This window comes from Pseudophryne corroboree, chromosome 5 (assembly GCF_028390025.1).
Source record: "Pseudophryne corroboree isolate aPseCor3 chromosome 5, aPseCor3.hap2, whole genome shotgun sequence".
In the NCBI taxonomy this organism is placed as follows: domain Eukaryota; kingdom Metazoa; phylum Chordata; class Amphibia; order Anura; family Myobatrachidae; genus Pseudophryne; species Pseudophryne corroboree.
The window spans coordinates 450,302,489-450,328,843 of record NC_086448.1 but is presented as its reverse complement, the minus strand read 5'-3'; the positions used below and the strand labels follow the sequence as shown (position 1 = coordinate 450,328,843).

The 26,355-nt window shown below is 44.2% G+C and overlaps 1 protein-coding gene across 2 annotated transcripts in view; it reads left to right on the top strand.

Moving 5' to 3' along the window:
- Positions 1–255: 255 nt before the first annotated feature.
- CTNNAL1 (catenin alpha like 1) overlaps positions 256–26,355 on the top strand; it is a 560,796-nt gene continuing 534,696 nt past the window's right edge. Inside the window, exon 1 of one of the 2 annotated variants that reach the window (XM_063922924.1) lies at positions 256–643. In XM_063922924.1, coding sequence (XP_063778994.1) covers positions 518–643 — 126 coding nt within the window. In that variant the 5' untranslated portion in view covers positions 256–517. The remainder of the gene's footprint in view (positions 644–26,355) is intronic. The other variant, XM_063922923.1, reaches the window with a different exon arrangement.

Below are 26,355 nucleotides of genomic sequence, written 5' to 3'. Positions count from 1 at the left end.
GCATCGTCTTTTATTGTGTATTCTGAAGTCACATGAAAGACGCATCGGCTAACCTAAACATGAGGGGTAAGACCCCAGCCCCCGAGTCTGATTGCAGAAAATAGGAGCCTAGCTCTGTGTTTGCTCACCTAGGACAAGCAGAAAGGAATTCGAGAAGAATGAGAAAGTTGCAGACAAGGAAGGTTTTTCTTTTCTTAGTGGGATGGAATGTGGGAGGGGAAACAGGAGGGCTTAGTGGGGGGGGGAGGGAGGGGAGGTGTCACTGACATGGACTCTACACTGGAGTGGTGCTTTTGTGCAGCGTGGGTCTGTGGCTGCTGTGATGTCTCTGTTAGTGGAGTTGTAGTTTGGTACCTCTCCTCATATTGGAGGAGTGCTTTGCTGATCTGAGAACACTGAGCTGGAGAGAACCACAAGAGAAACAGCAGAAAGACGAATATAGTGATTCCAAGTAGGAGCTGCAGACACAAGGACTGTCGCTCAGAGCCTGGGACTGATCTGGGAGCCTTCCCGAGCCATGGCCACTTCACCCTGCAGCAGTAGTGGGGTTTCCTCGTCCTCCTCCTCCGGCTTCAGCATGGACACTGGGCTGGAAATCAAAACCAAATCGGTGGAACAGACCCTGGTCCCTCTGATATCTCAGGTAATGATCTGTGCAGCCGGGAACTAGTAACTTTGGCAGCAGACTGCATTAGTAGCCCCCCAGCAGCCTGTGTGCAGCTCAGTCAGCAGCCAGTCTCCTCTACAGCTACATTATTCCGACCAGTAAGTTATAGTAACGGCCGCCACATGGAGCCTCATCTGCATGGAATAAGCTGGCTGTGTGACAGGGGCTATCCTCAGCCTGGTAACACCACAGTCTGCCGGCTGCACCGTGTGGCTGCGCTTCTATTGTTGGGGGAGGATGGAGCAGTTTAGGGACTGACACAGGAATAAAATCCTGTTATTACTCTGACACTGTGCCAGGCTGTAGCAGGGATGTGTGCACGCTGTAAAATGATCACACTATTATATGATATAACTAGCTGCTCCAGTTATCTGGGTGATTACTGATCTGGGGTCCCCTCTGTACTAAACTGCAGATCCATGTGAATGACAGTAAGTGGTTAATACATAGGGATGCATATTGCTGCTGTACCTCCAGGTGTGCCTTGTATCTCTAGCTTCCCTGCTACAATGTATCAATACGATCATCGTCACAGGCTGTGTGTGTCTTTATAAGGGGCAAGTGCATGCCTGACCACAGTTCTCCATAGTCTGAAGATACTGTTACGTTGCTGTCCTAATTTCTTATGCGAAACCTCAGTAGGTTACACATAATAAATACCTTTTATCTATCTACCAGCAAGACCTTTTAAATCACCCAAGAATGTTATCAATTCGGGCGTATATGGTCATGTATACGATGGCATTTTAGCAATACACATTATTGCTAGCAAAACCTAAAGCATCTATTTATTTCATGGATGCATTAAGAGAACATAACAGATACATTAGCGTTAGTCATTACATCATGACATCAGAGCTTCCCAGAAGGTTATGTGGACTGTTCAGCAGGACATAATGTCATGGAGCTAGCAGCTATGAACATTCTGTTTTGGAAGTGGGTAGTACAGTATTATACAATAATGAACAAAGTGATAGTGTGTGTGTGTGTGTGTGTGTGTGTGTGTGTGTGTGTGTGTGTGTGTGTGTGTGTGTTCCTCATGATGTGTAATAAACAGTAATGACGCTGGGGCAATCACCCTGCCTCTGGTTTATTCTGCAGATTTATAGATAAGTAATAAAAAGTCTCAAATAAATAAATGTTTATTATATAACAATGTCTTATTGACTGCTAATAGGAATGACAACAGTTCCACGTATGTTTACAGTGACTGTTTTTGCCCCCTTTCATAAGAAAGAGTTTAACACATTCATTTCTTTTGATGCTGATCTCATAATGTGCTTAATGTGTTTAAGATAAGAAATGCATTAAAGTGCTACATTCTATTTGCATTCAGTGTGAAGCTAAAATCTGGTAACTGGAAATTTGTTTTTTCCTGTGTATTTGCTGCAGTTGTTTTCTGAAGTTAAGGGAACTTCTGACACTTATTTTTCTAATTCTTGCAGTGAATGTTCCTTCTACTGATTGCCCTTATATAATATAAATGTAAATTGACTTAGTTAATGTATTTGCATTAGGGAAGTAATACAGGTGAAACTCAGAAATTAGAATATCGAGCAAAAGTTCATTTATTTCAGTAATTCAACTTAAAATGTGAAACTAATATATTATATAGACTCATTACATGCAAAGTGAGATATTTCAAGCCTTTATTTGTTATAATTGTGATGATTGTGGTTTACAGCTTAAAATAAACCCAAATCCAAAATCTCCGAAATGTAGAATATTACATAAAATCAATAAGAAAAGGATTTTAAATACAGAAATGTCAAGCCTCTGAAAAGTATAATCATGCATATGTACTCCGTACTTGGTTTGGGCCCCTTTTGCATGAATTACTGCCTCAATGCAGCGTGGCATGGATTCTATCAGCCTATGGCGTTGCTGAGGGATATGCTGAGCATCCCGGCAGTCGGGTTGTCAGCAGTCATATGACCAATGGCGGAATCCCGTCACCACTTGACCGCCAACATACCGTGGAAAAGTATCGAGGTTAGGGCACGGGGTGGGGAAGATGTAGCTGTGGCTGCCACGGCTGGAGTCTTGTCTTAAGGGCCCTACAAACTGGGCAACCCTCAGCCGAGCTGCCAGACTGCCTATACGGCAGACGGGCGACACGGCGGTGGGGGGAGAGGTGACAGGGGGAGAGAAGTTTCTTCACTCCCCCCGTCACTCGGCGCCATAGCAATGCATGCTAATAGGGACAATCTCGTCCATATTGGCCTGCATGCATAAGCTACGGGGCACCAATGATGAACGAGCATGGGGCCACGCATTGTTCATCGCTGGTGCCTACAGACTGCACGATATGAACGAGTTCTCATTCATTAATGAACGAGAACGTTCATATCGTGCAGTGTTATCTGCCAGTGTGTAGGGCCCTTTAGCCCTAGCAGCCACCCTCAGTGACTTAGTCCTAGCCGCCGCTCCAGGCAGGTCAAGGTAGGGGACAGGGGTGGGGTAAAATAATTACCCTGTCCCCTCTCTGCATTCTCAATGTCGGGATACTGGTGTCGGTCATCTGACCTCCGGCATCCCAACAGCCGGGATTCAATACCAAACCCATCAGACGGTTAAGTCGCATTCTAATGGTTATTAAACTAAGTTTACATTGAGGCCAGAGCAGCCAGCATGGACAATTAAAAAGAGTATATAAAAAGAGAGTGAAATAAACATCTGTTGTCTTAAAACATATTACAAAACAAAACTATTTGTACTGTAGCAGTTAGTTGATTTTGAAATAACTTTGCTTTTAAACTCCATTTGTGGTTTAGAATGGTTGAGTACAGCTTTCTGACGGTCAGTATCCCAGCAGCGGGATCACAATGGTGAAAATGCCGACAATTTTTGGTACGGTAACCCTCACCCCAACCTAACCCTATTCTCCCCTCCCACAACCTCAACGTCAGTATTGTGTTCATCAAGATTATTAACGTTGGGATGCTGACTACATCCAGTTTAGAATGTGTACTGGACTTTTTATGAATATTGACACTTATTTCTACATAATGAAAGAACATGTAACTAAAGCTGGACATACACCAGAGCAATATCTCTCCAACTAGCTGCTTTTGAAGTAGGAGAGAGACAGCTGCAGCAGCTCTGCTAATTAAAACTGTGCACAGCACCTCTGGCTGCAGTACAAGCGACACACAACCTCCAACCGCTCCACCTCCATTCAATAGACAATGCCTACTACAGCAATCAGAGATGGGGCCACTGATGGTCTCAGATCACAAAGCTTGAGCATCTGTGGCCTCCCGCGACCTGTCCCTGTGGGTGCGCCGGCCACAAATGGCACCATTTTATGGTCAGATCTCTTTTCATAGACCTCATTATCAGGTAATCAGGCTGAGGATCTGGGGGCTCTCATGATTAGAAAGGTAGACTGTGCCTGTTCAGCTGTGGTGTAACTATTCATCCCAGTACACCTTGTGAGTTAGATTTGCTGGAACTTGTAGTGCATCACATATTAAAAGTCCCATAACAGTCAAATGCTGTCAATTCATGGGCATATGTACCTCACTCAATTGTGACTCATTTTTACATTTAATTGTAAGAGTGGTCATGCTTTACCTATGACATGAGTAGTAGTTAAGCATCTAATTTGTGGTGGCCCCTACCAAAAAAAATAAGAATTTACTTACCGATAATTCTATTTCTCGTAGTCCGTAGTGGATGCTGGGGACTCCGTAAGGACCATGGGGAATAGCGGCTCCGCAGGAGACAGGGCACAAAAGTAAAAGCTTTAGGATCAGGTGGTGTGCACTGGCTCCTCCCCCTATGACCCTCCTCCAAGCCTCAGTTAGGATACTGTGCCCGGACGAGCGTACACAATAAGGAAGGATTTTGAATCCCGGGTAAGACTCAAACCAGCCACACCAATCACACTGTACAACCTGTGATCTGAACCCAGTTAACAGCATGATAACAGCGGAGCCTCTGAAAAGATGGCTCACAACAATAATAACCCGTTTTAGTTAACAATAACTATGTACAAGTATTGCAGACAATCCGCACTTGGGATGGGCGCCCAGCATCCACTACGGACTACGAGAAATAGAATTATTGGTAAGTAAATTCTTATTTTCTCTGACATCCTAAGTGGATGCTGGGGACTCCGTAAGGACCATGGGGATTATACCAAAGCTCCCAAACGGGCGGGAGAGTGCGGATGACTCTGCAGCACCGAATGAGAGAACTCCAGGTCCTCCTCAGCCAGGGTATCAAATTTGTAGAATTTTGCAAACGTGTTTGCCCCTGACCAAGTAGCAGCTCGGCAAAGTTGTAAAGCCGAGACCCCTCGGGCAGCCGCCCAAGATGAGCCCACCTTCCTTGTGGAATGGGCATTTACATATTTTGGCTGTGGCAGGCCTGCCACAGAATGTGCAAGCTGAATTGTACTACACATCCAACTAACAATCGTCTGCTTAGAAGCAAGAACACCCAGTTTGTTGGGTGCATACAGGATAACAGCAAGTCAGTTTTCCTGACTCCAGCCGTCCTGGAAACATATATTTTCAGGGCCCTGACAACATCTAGCAACTTGGAGTCCTCCAAGTCCCTAGTAGCCGCAGGTACCACAATAAGCTGGTTCAGGTGAAACGCTGACACCACCTTAGGGAGAAACTGGGGACGAGTCCGCAGCTCTGCCCTGTCCGAATGGACAATCAGATATGGGCTTTTGTGAGACAAAGCCGCCAATTCTGACACTCGCCTGGCCGAGGCCAGGGCCAACAGCATGGTCACTTTCCATGTGAGATATTTCAAATCCACAGATTTGAGCGGTTTAAACCAATGTGATTTGAGGAATCCCAGAACTACGTTGAGATCCCACAGTGCCACTGGAGGCACAAAAGGGGGTTGTATATGCAGTACTCCCCTGACAAACTTCTGGACTTCAGGAACTGAAGCCAATTCTTTCTGGAAGAAAATCGACAGGGCCGAAATTTGAACCTTAATGGACCCCAATTTGAGGCCCATAGACACTCCTGTTTGCAGGAAATGCAGGAATCGACCGAGTTGAAATTCCTCCGTGGGGCCTTCCTGGCCTCACACCATGCAACATATTTTCGCCAAATGTTGTGATAATGTTGTGCGGTCACCTCCTTCCTGGCTCTGACCAGGGTAGGGATGACCTCTTCCGGAATGCCTTTTTCCCTTAGGATCCGGCGTTCAACCGCCATGCCGTCAAACGCAGCCGCGGTAAGACTTGGAACAGACATGATCCTTGCTGAAGCAAGTCCCTTCTTAGTATCTCTTGAAGTTCCGGGTACCAAGTCCTTCTTGGCCAATCCGGAGCCACGAGTATAGTTCTTACTCCTCTCCGTCTTATAATTCTCAGTACCTTGGATATGAGAGGCAGAGGAGGGAACACATACACCGACTGGTACACCCACGGTGTTACCAGAGCGTCCCTGCTATTGCCTGAGGGTCTCTTGACCTGGCGCAATACCTGTCCAGTTTTTTGTTCAGACGGGACGCCATCATGTCCACCTTTGGTCTTTCCCAACGGTTCACAATCATGTGGAAGACTTCCAGATGAAGTCCCCACTCTCCCGGGTGGAGGTCGTGCCTGCTGAGGAAGTCTGCTTCCCAGTTGTCCACTCCCGGAATGAACACCGCTGACAGTGTTATCACATGATTTTTCGCCCAGCGAAGAATCCTTGCTGCCATTGCCCTCCTGCTTCTTGTGCCGCCCTGTCTGTTTACGTGGGCGACTGCCGTGATGTTGTCCGACTGGATCAGCACCGGTTGACTTTGAAGCAGAGGTCTTCCTAGGCTCAGAGCATTGTAAATTGCCCTTAGCTCCAGTATATTTATGTGGAGAGAAGTCTCCAGACTTGACCACACTCCTTGGAAATTTCTTCCCTGTGTGACTGCTTCCCAGCCTCTCAGGCTGGCATCCGTGGTCACCAGGACCCAGTCCTGAATGCCGAATCTGCTGCCCTCTAGTAGATGAGCACTCTGCAGCCACCACAGAAGAGACACCCTTGTCCTTGGAGACAGGATTATCCGCTGATGCATCTGAAGATGCGATCCGGACCATTCGTCCAGCAGATCCCACTGAAAAATTCTTGCGTGAAATCTGCCGAATGGAATCGCTTCGTAAGAAGCCACCATTTTTCCCAGGACTCTTGTGCATTGATGCACTGACACTTGGCCTGGTTCTAGGAGGTTCCTAACTAGCTCGGATAACTCCCTGGCTTTCTCCTCTGGGAGAAACACCTTTTTCTGGACTGTGTCCAGAATCATCCCTAGGAACAGCAGACGTGTCGTCGGAATCAGCTGCGATTTTGGAATATTTAGAATCCACCCATGCTGTCATAGAACTACTTGAGATAGTGCTACTCCGACCTCCAACTGTTCTATGGACCTTGCCCTTATCAGGAGATCGTCCAAGTAAGGGATAATTAAGACGCCTTTTCTTTGAAGAAGAATCATCATTTCGGCCATTACCTTGGTAAAGACCCGGGGTGCCGTGGACAATCCAAACGGCAGCGTCTGAAACTGATAGTGACAGTTCTGTACCACGAACCTGAGGTACCCTTGGTGAGAAGGGCAAATTGGGACATGGAGGTAAGCATCCTTGATGTCCAGGGACACCATATAGTCCCCTTCTTCCTGGTTCGCTATCACTGCTCTGAGTGACTCCATCTTGATTTGAACCTTTGTATGTAAGTGTTCAAAGATTTCAGATTTAGAATAGGTCTCACCGAGCCGTCTGGCTTCAGTACCACAAATAGTGTGGAATAATACCCCTTTCCTTGTTGTAGGAGGGGTACTTTGATTATCACCTGCTGGGAATACAGCTTGTGAATTGTTTCCAATACTGCCTCCCTGTCGGAGGGAGACGTTGGTAAAGCAGACTTCAGGAACCTGCGAGGGGGAGACGTCTCGAACTTCCAATCTGTACCCCTGGGATACTACTTGTAGGATCCAGGGGTCCACTTGCGAGTGAGCCCACTGCGCGCTGAAACTCTTGAGACGACCCCCCACCGCACCTGAGTCCGCTTGTACGGCCCCAGCGTCATGCTGAGGACTTGGCAGAAGCGGTGGAGGGCTTCTGTTCCTGGGAAGGAGCTGCCTGCTGCAGTCTTCTTCCCTTTCCTCTACCCCTGGGCAGATATGACTGGCCTTTTGCCCGCTTGCCCTTATGGGGACGAAAGGACTGAGGCTGAAAAGACGGTGTCTTTTTGAGATGTGACTTGGGGTAAAAAAGGTGGATTTTCCAGCTGTTGCCGTGGCCACCAGGTCCGATGGACCGACCCCAAATAACTCCTCCCCTTTATACGGCAATACTTCCATGTGCCGTTTGGAATCTGCATCACCTGACCACTGTCGTGTCCATAAACATCTTCTAGCAGACATGGACATCGCACTTACTCTTGATGCCAGAGTGCAAATATCCCTCTGTGCATCTCGCATATATAGAAATGCATCTTTTAAATGCTCTATAGTCAATAAAATACTGTCCCTGTCAAGGGTATCAATATTTTCAGTCAGGGAATCCGACCAAGCCACCCCAGCGCTGCACATCCAGGCTGAGGCGATCGCTGGTCGCAGTATAACACCAGTATGTGTGTATATACTTTTTAGGATATTTTCCAGCCTCCTATCAGCTGGCTCCTTGAGGGCGGCCGTATCTGGAGACTGTAACGCCACTTGTTTTGATAAGCGTGTGAGCGCCTTATCCACCCTAGGGGGTGTTTCCCAACGCGCCCTAACTTCTGGCGGGAAAGGATATAACGCCAATAATTTTCTATCGGGGGAAACCCACGCATCATCACACACTTCATTTAATTTATCTGATTCAGGAAAAACTACAGGTAGTTTTTTCACACCCCACATAATACCCTTTTTTGTGGTACTTGTAGTATCAGAAATATGTAACACCTCCTTCATTGCCCTTAACATGTAACGTGTGGCCCTAATGGAAAATACGTTTGTTTCTTCACCGTCGACACTGGAGTCAGTGTCCGTGTCTGTGTCGACCGACTGAGGTAATGGGCGTTTTAAAGCCCCTGACGGTGTTTGAGACGCCTGGACAGGTACTAATTGGTTTGCCGGCCGTCTCATGTCGTCAACCGACCTTGCAGCGTGTTGACATTATCACGTAATTCCCTAAATAAGCCATCCATTCCGGTGTCGACTCCCTAGAGAGTGACATCACCATTACAGGCAATTGCTCCGCCTCCTCACCAACATCGTCCTCATACATGTCGACACACACGTACCGACACACAGCACACACACAGGGAATGCTCTGATAGAGGACAGGACCCCACTAGCCCTTTGGGGAGACAGAGGGAGAGTTTGCCAGCACACACCAAAACGCTATAATTATACAGGGACAACCTTATATAAGTGTTTTCCCTTATAGCATCTTAATATATTATAATATCGCCACACAAAATGCCCCCCCTCTCTGTTTTAACCCTGTTTCTGTAGTGCAGTGCAGGGGAGAGCCTGGGAGCCTTCCTAGCAGCGGAGCTGTGTAGGAAAATGGCGCTGTGTGCTGAGGAGAATAGGCCCCGCCCCCTTTTCGGCGGGCTTCTTCTCCCATTTTTCTGACAACCTGGCAGGGGTTAAATACATCCATATAGCCCCAGAGGCTATATGTGATGTATTTTTAGCCAGCATAGGTACTTTCATTGCTGCCCAGGGCGCCCCCCCCAGCGCCCTGCACCCTCAGTGACCGTTGGTGTGAAGTGTGCTGAGAGCAATGGCGCACAGCTGCCGTGCTGTGCGCTACCTTAAGAAGACTGGGAAGTCTTCAGCCGCCGATTTCTGGACCTCTTCTCTCTTCAGCATCTGCAAGGGGGTCGGCGGCGCGGCTCCGGTGACCCATCCAGGCTGTACCTGTGATCGTCCCTCTGGAGCTAGTGTCCAGTAGCCTAAGAAACCAATCCATCCTGCACGCAGGTGAGTTCACTTCTTCTCCCCTAAGTCCCTCGTTGCAGTGAGCCTGTTGCCAGCAGGACTCACTGAAAATAAAAAACCTAACAAAACTTTTACTCTAAGCAGCTCTTTAGGAGAGACACCTAGATTGCACCCTTCTCGGCCGGGCACAAAAACCTAACTGAGGCTTGGAGGAGGGTCATAGGGGGAGGAGCCAGTGCACACCACCTGATCCTAAAGCTTTTACTTTTGTGCCCTGTCTCCTGCGGAGCCGCTATTCCCCATGGTCCTTACGGAGTCCCCAGCATCCACTTAGGACGTCAGAGAAATTACGTTATGCCACAAAGAGTCCCCATCCCCCCCCCCCCCCCCCCCCCCCCCAATATGCCTCAGTGTCTCACCTATGATGCCTGTTTACACCATATACCACAGGGTCCCAATTATAGCAGTGTCCCCTATTTATGTCAGATAGTTTTCCCCTTTTATGCCACACAGTGCTTTCACTACTGCTACTCACCTGTGAGTCCTGGCAGGTGCCTGATGATTTTGCAGAAGGGACCTCGTTTTCCTCCACGGTCCAGATGAGACTGCTGCTTAAGTAATTAGAGCAGCTCTCTGCTCCCTTAAGCATTGTGGTGTAATGCTTAACGGACTCATGAGCTGATCATGTCAGCTACTCTGCATGCTACCGCATCAGATGCCACTGGGTACGGTTTAACCCTGTGTGTGGGTCCCCAGTGTGTGGGAACCCCCAGGCCACCACCCCTGAAGCTTCCACCATGTTAATCGAAAGTTTTACCCATAAATATGGAGAAGAGAAAAAAAAATATTCTCAAGCTAAAATCTGGAGAAAACACATTTTTACGTTTACTAAATGAAGGTTTTTGGTAAAAAAAAAATACAAAAAGACCCTAACTTTTTATTGAAAACATGCTAAATTTCGCAGACATTGTCTGCCTACTACTGTGACATCACAAGTTCAAGAGAAATTGGCTGATCTGATGAAAAAAAAGTTGGTTAGGAATGTGGAGCACTATTTTAGTTAGTCAGTTGGAGGAAAGTTGGTCTGGTGTATGTCCAACGTAACTAAAGGGAAATGCCCCACTCCCCAAATGAGGAACCTTGTTTCAGTCTAAACACTAATGAAAAACAAATGTAAGGAAACAAATTACAAACTGAACAACGTGATACATAGTTTTATTACCATATGTATAACTGATTTGTGTAATTCAATAAGTTTCTTTACAACAATGGTAATCTACTTTTTTCAAGAAATAGTAATGCTTTTTTAATTACAATAATTGGGCCATAATTTGTACCCCAGTTGATGATGTAAACTAATATTGTATTTGGCAGTGGTGTAATAACAGAGGTAGAAGCCAGTACAGTGTTAGGCCGGCAGGCATATTGTGCACAGGCTCCCAGGAAGACACTGTGCTAATAAACTGTCTGCCTGGTGGGTGGTATTAGTGGTAAGAAAATCTATCTTTGTAGATGTGTGCATGTGTGAGCTGGCTTGCCTTTTGAACTGAATGCCTAGATTCACTATTCTAAAAAGATTTGTATAAATTCGTGAAAATATATATATATATATATATATATATATATATATATATTATTGTAATTTTTTTTTTCCAAATGGGAAATCTTTGGTGTATTGTTCCTGTTTTTGCAGGCATAGATAGGTTTTTTTTTTTTTTTTTTACCCTTAAGGGGGGTACTCACAGAGCAATCGCTGCTTAAAATCTAAGCAATCTGACTAGATTGAAGGTTCAGTTCTCCAAGATCACTTCAGCTGACCTCAGGGAGCTTGCCCAAGCTTTGTGGTGGAGGTAGAGGTAGACTTGGATGCCTTCCCCTCTTAAGGAACTTTTAGGCTCTGTGGTTAAAGAATATCCATGAGCCGATCCTATGTTTGGTGACTTGTTAAAGGGATGTAGTAGATTGTAGAATGTCTTTATACCATTAACCACTTACCTGGCATGGTCGCATCAGATGCCACCACACCAGCAAGTGCCTTATCTGATCTGGTCGCACAGGAAGCAGATCTTTTTATTTTTTACAAATATCCCAAAAAAAGTTTTTGTATTTTTTTTTAACTAAAATCATTTTTGATAAGTGTTTATCAGCCATCTCAGGCTTCAGTACATGTAGTGTCTACAGCTACACATTTTACCTAGCATGACAGAAAAAGGGCAGACTAGATGGGCCAAGAGGTTCTTATCTGCCATCAAATTCTATATTTCTATGTAATATGCTCTTGCTGTATCAATTAGATACAGCAAGATAATCTACTGTCAACCTCCTGTAAAATGTGTAGTTGTAAACAGGAAAACACTGTATGCAAATTTGGGTGTTTTTCACTTTAGAATATTTAATTAATGCATTGGCACGATTATTCTGTGTTCTCGATGTACTAGACTCAGAATGCTGAAACAGAGTCCATGATTGTGTCCTCTCTTATATTGTACTGCATCACTGTCATATTGAACTTATGAGGCCTGCTTATCTTAGCTTTGTTTTCTTATTATATGAACGTTTTAATATGTACGGGAAAATGCCTTTATATTCATCACCTCATAAGATAGAAGTTTTACCCAAATGCATTAGAATGCCACTGCTTGTGGTCATGGCTGACCATTGTTTTGATGTTGCAGCTTCTAACTTGCATTCAAACAATGGCAAAAACCTATTCATCATCTATTGTTAACACTTGAGGATGACAGTGTCCTGTGCTGGAATACATTTGTCTATACAATCGGTCTATTCTTCTGTCTAACATTTCAGACATAACTAAATTATTCTTTTTCCCGAAGCAGAGGAAGTTGGCAAGGCTGACGGTTGTTACATACTTTTTTTTTTTAGGTTAATGCTGAAGATTGAATTTTGTTGTGTGTCTGGTGATTACTTTGTGTATATATAACAATAAATTTACTTCCAAAAATCTGCTGAAAGATATCAGGTTACCAGAAGCAAGCTCTGCCCGACACCTAATGCTATATATGTTCAGTTTATAATACGCTATTTTAGCATGCAGTCTTCCAGCGTCTGCAGTAAATATGTTTTATGGGCCTGGCTTTTTTGGAAGGAATTGTCGTAGTTACTGAGATATGTGCACATTTCAGTTCAGTTTCAAGCTTATAAATAAATGGTGGGTTGTATTTCTAAGCCAGTCAGTTTCTGCTGACATGTACATACAGTCTGTAAATAATACCCAATGTTCTTAAGTGGTGCTGTGTATATTTACTACCTTAGTGCTGGATCTATTCCACAACTACATCCGTTATAGACACAGTAGCTGATTTATGTTTGGAAAAAGGCATATAAAGCTGAATTGAAATTTGTGAGTTTGTTTTGTAATATCCATTAACTGAAAAAGCGGTAATGAGGTTTTACGTTTCTGGTGGACCTTTGTACATATCAGTACATTTTATTTCATATAGCTCCGACCTTTTTTTTTTTTTTTTAATTGATATCTTGCCGCTATTCCATAGGGATCTTGCACATGGGGGTGTTTCCTCCTCCCAAGCACTCTATGCTGTCCTACATTTTACAAAAAAAGCTTGGGTAAAGGGGAAAACAAAGGTTGTTCTCTATGGAGAAATGCAACATCAACCTACTGTAATAACTAGGAATTAAAGAAAGAAATGCTTTATTATTTTTAGCAGTGCCCAGGGCTATTCAATTGCAGACAGCAGTAAACCTGGCTTAAAACTGAAAAGCTCTGGGCATTAAAGCTTGAGGCTATCCTCCTGCGGTAAGCCCCATGGCTAACTGAATGTGCCCCTTTGTCTTTCTTGTATTATGTTCTAACAATTGTGTGCATGCTAATTATAGAGCATATGCTACTCTTCTTGTGTCTATGGTCCATCATGTGTATATATGCAACAAATAAAAGTATTAGTGAATCCTTTGCACATAGGCATACATGACCGGTAAGATGGCACTGAGTTGTCATTCTAGCAAGTAGTATTTTTTTTCTGTGCTGTTTTAAAATGTTTATAATAGTTAGCCAAAGTCTTACTAGTTGTGTTTTGTTAAAACATTGCTCCTCCTGAATAATAATAATTGCTTGAGAGTAGTACTGTACTGTTTTGATTTTTTTGGATTGAGAGTATTGGGAGCTAAACAATCAAATAATACAGGAGCATAAATACAGAATTTAGTACAACATACAAAAACAAAGTTGTGTTCATGCAAACTGGATAGTATTTAATAAATATTTGTCTGGGAAGTGTATAAAAAAGTAAGATTTATTTTTTTATAACATGAATACACAAGCTTAAGTTTGTAAATAACTTTCTTAACTTTTGAATACTAAAAATGTTACTTTTATAAATAAATCCAGTATAGGGTGACTCAAACAAATAATATATACAAAATAGTGTGTTGTTGAAATAAAATGAAAATGATTATAGAATTATTATGTTTTGTCAATGGTAAGTGCTCAACATGACCTGACGGTAACTGACCAATCATTTTCAGAACTATTTTAAAATTAACTATTAACCAATAAAATAAAGCATACTTAGTGATTTGTTTATTCTGTTTTTTGTTCTGTATTATTGCTTTCTTTTTTTATTATATATTTATTTTAAAAAATTATATTATTCATATAGATGTTTACTTTGTATATTACTTTTCCTTCTTTTAAACTTTTTTTTCTGTTTTTATTCCTTTTCAGACCCCCCTTTTTTTTTTTCCTCTGTACTGTATACCTTTCTTTTTATTTGCGGTAGCTTTTTATTTCCACATATTGTATCTTATTAATCTTATTATATGTACCCGGTCAAGTCCCATTAGTATTACCACTACCTTACTAAGAATTAAGGTTCAAAAAGGATGAGATTACCTCAAGGATAAAAAAAGTGGCAGACTAGATGGGCCAAGTGGTTCTTATCTGCCGTCAAATTCTATGTTTCTATGTTACTGTATGGGTTAAAGTGGGGAAAAAAGTTAAAGTATGCTAACTTGTTTGAAAATGTGATTGGATGTCTCAAATATTTATTTCCCTTAAGAAGAGAGCAGAGAAACGTTTAATTAGTAGAGATATTGGTTAGCTTCCCCTGTGGTAATATAATTTCCTGTAGATTGCTATCCTTTTCCTAACAGAATACAGCTTGGCAGCTACTGTTGTTCCACTTGAGTGCACAGGATTCTTTTTGCATACATTGGAAAGGTTATTACAATCATCGGTTGTATTAAGATGCTTTTGAGCCACCCAGTAATAAACTGTTGCCATCGAATGATTGTGTTTTATGTTGTCCTTATCAACTATTGAAGAGATGTGGTTCATTAGGTCGACATACATTGGGTCGACCACATTTGGTCGACATGCATTAGGTGGACATGATCACTAGGTCAACATGGTCATTAGGTTGATGTGCTAGGTCGACATGGAAAAAGGTCAACATGAGGTTTTTTTTTACTTTTTTTAATGGTGTTGTTTTCTTCAAAAAGGGACTGGGAACCCCAATTAGTGCACCGTTTCGCTCGCCATGCATCGGGCAAGGTTCCTCGCTCTGCTACCGCTGCGCTCGGCACAGGTTACAGTTCCCAACTGTAGTCCACGTGGATCGTAAAGTATGAAAGGTCAAAAAATGGAAGAAAAAAATTGTGAAAAACTGAAGTCGACCTTTTTCCATGTCGACCCAATGTATGTCGACCTAATGACCACCATCTGGTTTAGGAATTGTACTCATTTTGGGCTGATGTGTGTGTGTGTGTGTGTGTGTGTGTGTGTGTGTGTGTGTGTATATACAGTGCTATTGTGATAGGTTGATCTAATACAATTTTATGTGTGTAGGGAACTTAATGTACTTGTTACGCCGTTTTTAAAAACGCAATGCCACCACATTAGGAGAGCACATTGAGTGAAAGCTGAATTTCAATGTATAGTTAGTAGGCTGTACCTGTTTTCAGTTAAATTTGGAGCAATAACTAAAACTTAGTTCCAATCCACTTCCTGTGTTTATAAACGCCTGAAGCATTATTCAGATTAGCTGTTAGTGTGGGCAGGAGTTTTTGCAACACTAATCTTGTGATCATTTAGAGCCAATGTGATGAAAGCTGTCAGATTGACAGCAAACGTTTATCAGGAACGCAGTGGGACCGATTCAGTTGTTTTGGGTGTCTAAAAATCCTGTCTAAACGGGACTGTTTAGATGAATTGCCACAATTCAGTTGATGTTTGGGTGCCCATGCACATTGCGCATGGGCACCCAAACAGACAGGATTTAGCTAAAATGGCTAAACCTGTCTAAAGTCCAGCTTGGGGTGCCAAAACTTCCATTCAGACGCCCAAAGTGCTGACTTAGCGCACATTTCGTCTCGCACCTCAGGTGTCTGTGAGAAGAAATGTCATCCCCTAAGTGGATCAACAATTAAATTGCTCTGTTTTGCACCCCCTAGTGGTAACCACTGGGTAAAATTATTGAATTGGCCCCAGTGAGCAAGATACGACCAGTACTTTGGATGTTCATCTATAAATTAATAGCAGAAGGATGATTTTTATGAATGACCTATTTCGGTGATGCACAGAGCATATCATATTCCAAATTAAAGGTCTTGTTCCATAGATTTGCAGAAAAATATTGGTGTTGTAATTGGTTGCTTCGCTTTGGAGTTCTGTGGCAAAATGTCCGCCTGTCATTAATCGTGCATCACCATTGTGCTTTGGAAAATGTGACAGTTGGTGAACTCTACCTGTGCATCTGCTGGGTGGTTTGAAAACTGTGACCGTTATTTTCAGCCACCCTAAGGGGGATAAAAGGGGTAAAATGTTCCATCCAACAAACCTTTCACTGGTTAAAATCGAGCACATCCCTATTTCACATTAATGTTCATGAATATTTATACCTGCCAAGAAAATGTATAATATTTGTGCTGGCATGTGAAAGTACATGCATAATAAACATCCATTCCACCAATGCTTGATATCGCAGGGGTATATTTAATTGCGGTCAAATTCCGGCGTGAATTCGACCGTTTTTGGATTCAACACAATTCGACAGGCGAATCCCTCTCGCCGGGACCCGAATTCGACATATTCAATAAATAACGGATTCAACAGTCCCGCTGTCGATAAACGGACCAATTGACGAATAGTGGGCGGCCTGGATTCGACTTCATGGACCTCACAAAAGTGTTCAATAAATCCTGAAAAAAATTACGTGGGGTCTCCCCTCCTAAGCATAACCAGCCTCGGGCTCTTTGAGCCGGTCCTGGTTGTAAAAATACAGGGAAAAAATTGACAGGGGTTCCCCCGTATTTTAACAACCAGCACCGGGCTCTGCGCCTAGTCCTGGTGCTAAAAATATGGGGGACAAAAGACGTAGGGGTCCCCCGTATTTTTTCACCAGCACCGGGCTCCACTAGTCAGAGAAATAATGCCACAGCCGGGGGACACTTTTATATAGGTCCCTGCGGCCGTGGCATTAAATACCCAACTAGTCACCCCTGGCCGGGGTACCCTGGAGGAGTGGGGACCCCTTAAATCAAGGGGTCCCCCCCTCCAGCCACCCAAGGGCCAGGGGTGAAGCCCGAGGCTGTCCCCCCATCCAAGGGCGGTGGATGGGGGGCTGATAGCCTTTTGTGAAAAAAAAAAAGAATATTGTTTTTGCAGCAGAACCACAAGTCCCAGCAAGCCTCCCCGCAAGCTGGTACTTGGAGAACCACAAGTACCAGCATGCGGGTGAAAAACGGGCCCGCTGGTGCCTGTAGTTCTACTACAAAAAAAATACCCCACAAAAAAACACAACGCACACACCGTGACAGAACATCTTTATTACATACATGCACACTTACATTCATACATACTTACCTATGTTGACACGAAGAGTCGGTCCCCTTCTCCACGTAGAATCCACGGGGTACCTGTAAATAAAATTATACTCACAACAATCCTGTGTAGATCGGTCCTCTTCTTTGTTTGTAATCCATGTACTTGGTAAAAAAAAAAACACAGAAGATCCCGAATCCACGCACTGAAAGGGGTCCCATGTTTATACATGGGACCCATTTCCCCGACTGGCGGGACCCCGTGACTGCTGTCGAAGAGGGTCCCTTCAGCAAATCAGGGAGCGCCACGTCATGGCACTCTCCTGATTGGCTGTGCGCGCCTGAACTGTCAGTCAGGCGGCGCACTCGAGATACAATGTAGCGCATAGGCGCTCCATTATATCCAATGCTGGGAACTTTGCGGTCAGCGGTAGACCGCGAGGTTATGTGGGGTCACTCTTGTGGTCTACCGTGGATTACAAACAAAGAAGAGGACCGATCTACACAGGATTGTTGTGAGTAAAATTTTATTTACAGGTACCCCGTGGATTCTACGCGGAGAAGGGGACCGACTCTTCGTGTCAGCATAGGTAAGTATGTATGAATGTAAGTGTGCATGTATGTAATAAAGTTGTACTGTCACGGTGTGTGCGTTGTGTTTTTTTTGGGTTTTTTTGTAGTAGAACTACAGGTACCAGCGGGCCCGTTTTTCACCTGCATGCTGGTACTTGTGGTTCTCCAAGTACCAGCTTGCGGGGAGGCTTGCTGGGACTTGTGGTTCTGCTGCAAAAAACAATATATATTTTTTTGTCACAAAAGGCTATCAACCCCCCATTTGCCACCCTTGGATGGGGGGGACAGCCTTGGGCTTCACCCCTGGCCCTTGGGTGGCTGGAGGGGGGGACCCCTTGATTTAAGGGGTCCCCACTCCTCCAGGGTACCACGGCCAGGGGTGACTAGTTGGGGATTTAATGCCACGGCCGCAGGGACCTATATAAAAGTGTCCCCTGGCTGTGGCATTATCTCTCTAACTAGTGGAGCCCGGTGCTGGTGGAAAAAAAACGGGGGACCCCTACGTCTTTTGTCCCCCGTATTTTTTGCACCAGGACCAGGCGCAGAGCCTGGTGCTGGTTGTTAAAATATGGGGGAACCCCTGTCAATTTTCCCCCCGTATTTTTACAGCCAGGACTAGCTCAAAGAGCCCGAGGCTGGTTATGCTTAGGAGGGGGGGACCCCACGCATTTTTTTTCAGGAATTTTAACACTTTCAACACCCCTTCCAACTGAAAAACATGCACTGATCTCTCCATATTATTGTAGTTAGTAAAAAAAAATTATAATATTCTTTTAAAAAATCCATTAAATAATACTTGTGGCTCCTAAATAGACAAACCAAGTAGATAATCCCTTCTAATATAAATAGATATGATATTAGCAATCAAAAAAGCAACAAAAAAATACATGTTTTAAAAAAAAATTATTAGATCACGACAGATGAGGCGGAATGAAATTGACGAAATGACTGTCGAAAAGCACTGTTGTCGAATCCACATTCTTCAATTGAATATACTTTTTGTTGAAAAGCCGCATTTTAACATTGCAGACATGTCAAATTTAAAAAATGTCGAATTGCAAAAAGTCGAAAATGAAACAGCAGTTTTTTTGTCGAAAAGTACTGTATTGAATTGTCTAATCAAATTCGACAGGTTTTTTTGTGTAGAAAATTACCCGTTTTTCGACAATTTCGGCAATTCGACCGCAATTGAATATATCCCTATAGCTCCAGGCCATTGGAGAAGAGCAGCAGTGGGCAAACCCCAATCCTTTCAGGCATTATGACATGGGTGATTTCTGAATTTGTATCAAATACAGTAAGTAATAGTGGATGGATGCAGGCATAATTTGCAAAAACATGCCTGGAAAGAAGTTTCTATAGTTAGTAAAACCACCACAAACTACACACACCATAGATATTTTTCATTCATCTACAGGTCCTCTTTAAGTATATGGCAGCAACACAAATTATTGTTCTTTCTCTTAATTAAACCTATCAAATAGCACATTACATTATTATCTTCTGTAACTTTTTTAATGTAACATATAAATCGTTTTGTTGGTAATATCACATAATTTTTTGGCATATTAGATTTATTACAGCACTTTTATTTAACTTTGACTTTTTTAGGTAACATTCTCTGTAAGAAAACTTAAACAAGTTATATTGCTTGTGGATTCCAAGGAAATTTTCAATTTAAAAAAATGTGAAATCATTTATAGAACTGCTTTGCTTCTATTACATAGGGATCATGTTACATAGCCCTTTGTGTATATAGTTTACTGCCCTTAATATTGTTTACCAACTACTGAGTTACATTGAATGATCTGAACAATGTCAGACCCTGCATACTGGTACACTTGTTTGTACAGGAATATATCTATAATGTAACATGTCCAATGTATAGCTGTAGGTCTGCACTCCTGTCTCCCTCTTTTTCACCAGATTTACATCTGTATTTTCTTCCATCTGACTTCCTATGGTTTGGCACTTTGCCTACCTCTTCAGTTTCTGTTAAGGTGCATACACACTTGCCGAGAACATGAGCTACGTTGCTCATTTTCACCCTTCCTAAGCGACGTTGCTCTCGGCAAGTGTGTGACACCATCAACAAGTGATGCGCGGCCTTACGGGTCGTTAATGACCCTCGCTGTCGGTCATGCAGGCAACTCAAATCCAGCCCGGGAGGTGAAACATTAGGCGACGTTGCTCATAGACCACGTCGCCTAGTGTGTACTCACCTTAACTTACTAAAGTTTAGCTGCTGCTATACTTTAGTTGGTATCATATGTTAATGGTGGTGCACTGGTGTGGATCCAGATAGCACAATGTTTTAAAACAACAACAAATCCAATCTCTGTTGTCTTGTTACATGCAAAGTGCTACATCTGTGAAAATACTACATGCTGATAAGGGTAATGCAGCGTGACATGAAGATGGCTTTTTTATAATGCGGTGTATCATTTGAAGTTTGTAATGGAGCATTATGTCTGAAATAGCATTGTGTTCTAAGCTCACAATGTGACCATACCCTTGGTCTTACTACAATACACAAATGTTCAGTGTTACATGACAAAGTGTACCAGAAATACCAATCTCTATTTCCCGGCCTACACATAAAGTTGTTGGTTTAAAAAAAAAAAAAAAAAAAAAAAAATATATATATATATATATATATATATATATATATATATATATTTATTTATTTAGTAGTCCTGTGATTATTGGTTTTCTTATCGTTGTATATCAAGTTATATCTGCACCCACAGGCAGGGCTGGATTAAGAGCCACATGGGACTAGAGCTGAAATGATCAAGGCCCCCATTGTGAGAAGCTGCAACCACTGTTTTGTGATTGTAGCTAGTTAAATTGTACACCACTATGCGATAAGCCCCTTTTTCTATCTAAATTTAAAAATTGCATAATTTTATAATATAATAGAAAATAAGATTTTACTTACCGGTAAATCTATTTCTCGTAGTCCGTAGTGGATGCTGGGGACTCCGTAAGGACCATGGGGAATAGACGGGCTCCGCAGGAGACAGGGCACTTTAAGAAAGAATTTGGATACTGGTGTGCTCTGGCTCCTCCCTCTATGTCCCTCCTCCAGACCTCCGTTCGAGAAACTGTGCCCGGAAGAGCTGACAGTACAAGGAAAGGATTTTGGAATCCAGGGTAAGACTCATACCAGTCACACCAATCACACCATATAACTCGTGATAAACTTACCCAGTTAACAGTATGAACAACAACGGAGCATCAGATCAACCCTGATGCAACCAACATAACATAACCCTTATTTAAGCAATAACTATATACAAGTATTGCAGAAGAAGTCCGCACTTGGGACGGGCGCCCAGCATCCACTACGGACTACGAGAAATAGATTTACCGGTAAGTAAAATCTTATTTTCTCTAATGTCCTAGTGGATGCTGGGGACTCCGTAAGGACCATGGGGATTATACCAAAGCTCCTAAACGCGCGGGAGAGTGCGGATGACTCTGCAGCACCGAATGAGCAAACACAAGGTCCTCCTCAGCCAGGGTATCAAACTTGTAGAACTTTGCAAAGGTGTTTGAACCTGACCAAGTAGCTGCTCGGCAAAGCTGTAATGCCGAGACCCCTCGGGCAGCCGCCCGAGAAGAACCCACCTTCCTTGTGGAATGGGCCTTAACTGATCTAGGCAGCAGCAACCCAGCCGCAGAATGATACTGCTGAATCGTGTTACAGATCCAGCGAGCAATAGTCTGCTTTGAAGCAGAAGCACCAAGCTTGTTGGAAGCATACAGGATAAACAAAGAGTCTGTTTTCCTGACCCTAGCCGTTCTGGCTACATAAACCTTCAAAGCCATGACCACATCTAGTAACTCGGAATCCTCCAAGTCACGAGTAGCCACAGGCACCACAATAGGTTGGTTCATATGAAAGGATGACACCACTTTTTGCAGAAATTGTGGACGGGTCCGCAATTCTGCCCTGTCCATATGGAAAACCAGATTGGGGCTTTTATGTGACAAAGCCGCTAATTCTGACACACGCCTTGCTGAAGCCAAGGCTAATAGCATGACCACCTTCCACGTGAGAAATTTTAACTCCACGGTTTTGAGTGGCTCAAACCAGTGGGATTTCAGGAAACTCAACACCACATTAAGATCCCAAGGTGCCACTGGAGGCACAAAAGGGGGCTGAATATGCAGCACTCCCTTTACAAATGTCTGGACTTCAGGAAGAGAAGCCAGTTCTTTTTGAAAGAAAATGGATAGAGCCGAAATCTGGACCTTAATGGAACCCAATTTCAGGCCCAAAGTCACTCCCGACTGTAGGAAGTGAAGGAAACGGCCCAGCTGGAATTCCTCCATAGGGGCATTCCTGGCCTCACACCAAGCAACATATTTTCGCCATATACGGTGATAATGTTTAGCCGTCACGTCCTTCCCAGCCTTTATCAGTGTAGGAATAACCTCATCCGGAATGCCTTTTTCTGCTAGGATCCGGCGTTCAACCGCCATGCCGTCAAACGCAGCCGCGGAAAGTCTTGGAACAGACAGGGCCCCTGTTGCAACAAGTCCTGTCTTAGAGGCAGAGGCCATGGGACCTCTGTGAGCATTTCTTGCAGATCTGGATACCAAGTCCTTCTTGGCCAATCCGGAACAATGAGTATTGTTCTCACTCTTCTTTTTCTTACGATTCTCAGCACCTTTGGTATGAGAGGAAGAGGAGGAAATACATAAATCGACTGGAACACCCACGGTGTCACTAGTGCGTCTACAGCTATCGCCTGAGGGTCTCTTGACCTGGTGCAATATCTCTGTAGCTTTTTGTTGAGGCGGGATGCCATCATGTCCACCTGTGGCAGTTCCCACCGGCTTGCAATCTGCGTGAAGACTTCTTGATGAAGTACCCACTCTCCCGGGTGGAGGTCTTGCCTGCTGAGGAAGTCTGCTTCCCAGTTGTCCACTCCCGGAATGAACACTGCTGACAGTGCTCTTACGTGATTCTCCGCCCAGCGAAGAATTCTGGTGGCTTCTACCATCGCCACCCTGCTCCTTGTGCCACCTTGGCGGTTTACATGAGCCACTGCGGTGATATTGTCTGACTGAATCAGAACCGGTTGGTCGCGAAGCAGGGACTCCGCTTGACTTAGGGCGTTGTATATGGCCCTTAGTTCCAGGATGTTGATGTGAAGGCAAGTCTCCTGACTTGACCACAGCCCTTGGAAATTTCTTCCCTATGTGACTGCCCCCCACCCTCGGAGGCTTGCATCCGTGGTCACCAGGACCCAGTCCTGAATGCCGAATCTGCGACCTTCGAGAAGGTGAGCACTCTGCAGCCACCACAGGAGAGACACCCTGGCCCTGGGGGATAGGGTGATTAACCGATGCATCTGAAGATTTGATCCGGACCACTTGTCCAGTAAGTCCCATTGGAAGGTCCTCGCATGGAACCTGCCGAAGGGAATGGCCTCGTATGATGCCACCATCCTTCCCAGGACTCGAGTGCAGTGATGCACTGACACCTGTTTTGGTTTTAATAGATTCCTGACCAGTGTCAGGAGCTCTCTATATCGGGAGATAAGCCCTTTTCTGGTCTGTGTCTAGGATCATGCCTAGGAGAGGCAGATGAGCTGTAGGAACCAACTGCGACTTTGGAATATATAGAATCCAGCCGTGTTGCCGTTACACTTCCAGAGAAAGTGATACGCTGTTCAGCCACTGCTCTCTTGATCTCGCTTTTATGAGGAGATCGTCCAAGTACGTGATAATAGTGACACCTTGCTTCCGCAGGAGCACCATCATTTCCGCCATTACCTTGGTGAACATTCTCGGGGCCGTAGAGAGACCAAACGGCAACATCTGAAATTGGTAATGACAATCCCGTACCGCAATTCTGAGGTACGCCTGATGAGGTGGATAAATGGGGACATGAAGGTATGCATCCTTTATGTTTCGAGTCACCATAAAATCTCCCCCTTTCAGGCTTGCAGTGACCGCTCTTAGCGATTCCATCTTGAACTTGAACCTTTCCAGGTATATGTTCAGGGATTTTAAATTCAATATGGGTCTGACCGAACCCTCCGGTTTCGGGACTACCACATGGTCGAATAATAACCCCCTCCTTGTTGAAGGAGGGGAACCTTGACCACCACCTGTTGAAGGTACAATTTGTGAATTGCAGTTACCACTGTTTTCCTCTCGTGGGGGGAAGCAGGCAGGGCCGTCGGTGAGGGGGCATGTTCTCAAAGTCCAGCTTGTATCCCTGAGACACAATATCTATTGCTCAGGGATCTAACAGGGAGTGAACCCACTTGTGGCTGAACTTACGAAGGCGTGCCCCCACCGGGCCTAGATCCGCTTGTGGAGCCCCAGCGACATGCGGTGGATTTTTGTAGAGGCCGGGGAGGACTTCTGTTCCTGGGAACTAGCTGTGTTGTGCAGCTTCTTTCCTCTGCCCCCGCCTCTGGCAAGAAAGGACGCACCTCGGACTTTCTTGTTTCTTTGATCGAAAGGCTGCATTTGATAATGTCGTGCTTTCCTAGGCTGTGCAGGAATATAAGGCAAAATATCAGAATTACCAGCTATAGCTGTGGAGACCAGGTCAGAGAACCCTTCTCCACACAATCCTCAGCCTTCCATATGCCTCTTAAGTCGGCATCATCTGTCCATTGCATATTCTACAGGACACGTCAAGCAGAAATCGACATAGCTTTGACTCTAGGACCCAGTATACTCATGTCTCTTTGGGCATGTTTTTTATATATATATCTCTTAAGACAGCATCTTTAATATATATATATAACTCTGTGTGTGTGTGTGTGTGTGTGTGTGTGTGTGTGTGTGTGTGTGTGTGTGTGTGTGTATATATATATATATATATATATATATATATATATATATATAATATAATATATATATATATATAAATCTCTACATACTAGGGTCTCGATCTCTGCTGATAAGGTACCTGTCCACGCTGCCACAGCACTATAAACCCATGCCGACACAATCACCGGTCTGAGTAGTGTACCAGAATGTGCATGCTATCTGCAGGATCCCTGAGAATAGCTGTTACGTCAGGGCTACCTTTTGGGCAAACGTGACACCCTAGGGGAAGATCCCCATCCTATCCTGGCCCTAGTGGGGAAAGCATACTGCCTGAGAATTCTTTGTGAGAAACTGCAGTCTCTTGTCTGGAGATTCCCGCTCTTTTTCATCATGAGAGGAGGGAAATTTAGTGATGAGCGGGTTCGGTTTTACTCGGTATTCAATATATGATTATTGTAATAAAAGATGATTTGCATATCACTGATGACTCATCTGTCCCTGACACAAGGGTACACATGTTTAAGGGGAAGAAAGCTGAGGTAAATTTTAGTGATGAGCGAGGTTCGGTTTTACTCGGTTTTACTCGGTTCTCAAAACGGCATCTTATTGGCTCACGGATGTCACGTGTTTTGGATAGCCAATAAGATGCCGTTTTGAGAACCGAGTAAAACCGAGTAAAACCGAACCTCGCTCATCACTAAAATTTACCTCAGCTTTCTTCCCCTTAAACATGTGTACCCTTGTGTCAGGGACAGATGAGTCATCAGTGATATGCAAATCATCTTTTATTACAATAATCATATATTGAATACTTTTCTGCCATTTTGGCTGTAACTTTGCATTATCGTAGTCGACACTGGCGTCAACCTCCGTGTCGATATCAGTGTTTATTATTTTATAGTGAGCATTGAGAGACTCTGAAGGTCTCTGCGACATAGGGACAGACATGGGTAGATTTCCTGTCTGTTCTCTAATCTTTTGTGCAATAAATTCACCTTAGCACTTAATTACACATATCCAAACAGGTGTCTGCGTTGTCGACGGAGACACCCTCACACACACATATTTGCTCTATCTCCTCCTTAGGGGAGCCTTTTACCTCAGACATGTCGACACACCACACACACAGGGGATGCTCTATTTGAAGACAGTTCCCCCACAAGGCCCTTTTGGAGAGACAGAGAGAGAGTATGCCAGCACACACCCCAGCGCTATATGTCCCAGGAATCACACAGTAACTTAGTGTTAACCCAGTAGCTGCTGTATATACTGTTTTTGCGCCAAATTTATGTGCCCCCCCTCTCTTTTTACCCTCTTCTACCGTGATTCTGCAGGGGAGAGCCTGGGGAGCTTCCTCTCAGCGGAGCTGTGGAGAGAAAATGGGGCTGGTGAGTGCTGAGGAAGAAGCCCCGCCCCCTCAGCGGCGGGCTTCTGTCCCGCGTTTTTGTGTAAAAATATGGCGGGGGCCCATGCATATATACAGTGCCCAACTGTATATATGCCCACTTTTGCCAAGAGGTCTCTAATTGCTGCCCAGGGCGCCCCCCCCCCCCCCTGCGCTCTGCACCCTACAGTGACCGGAGTATGTGGGTTTAGTGTGGGAGCAATGGCGCACAGCTGCAGTGCTGTGC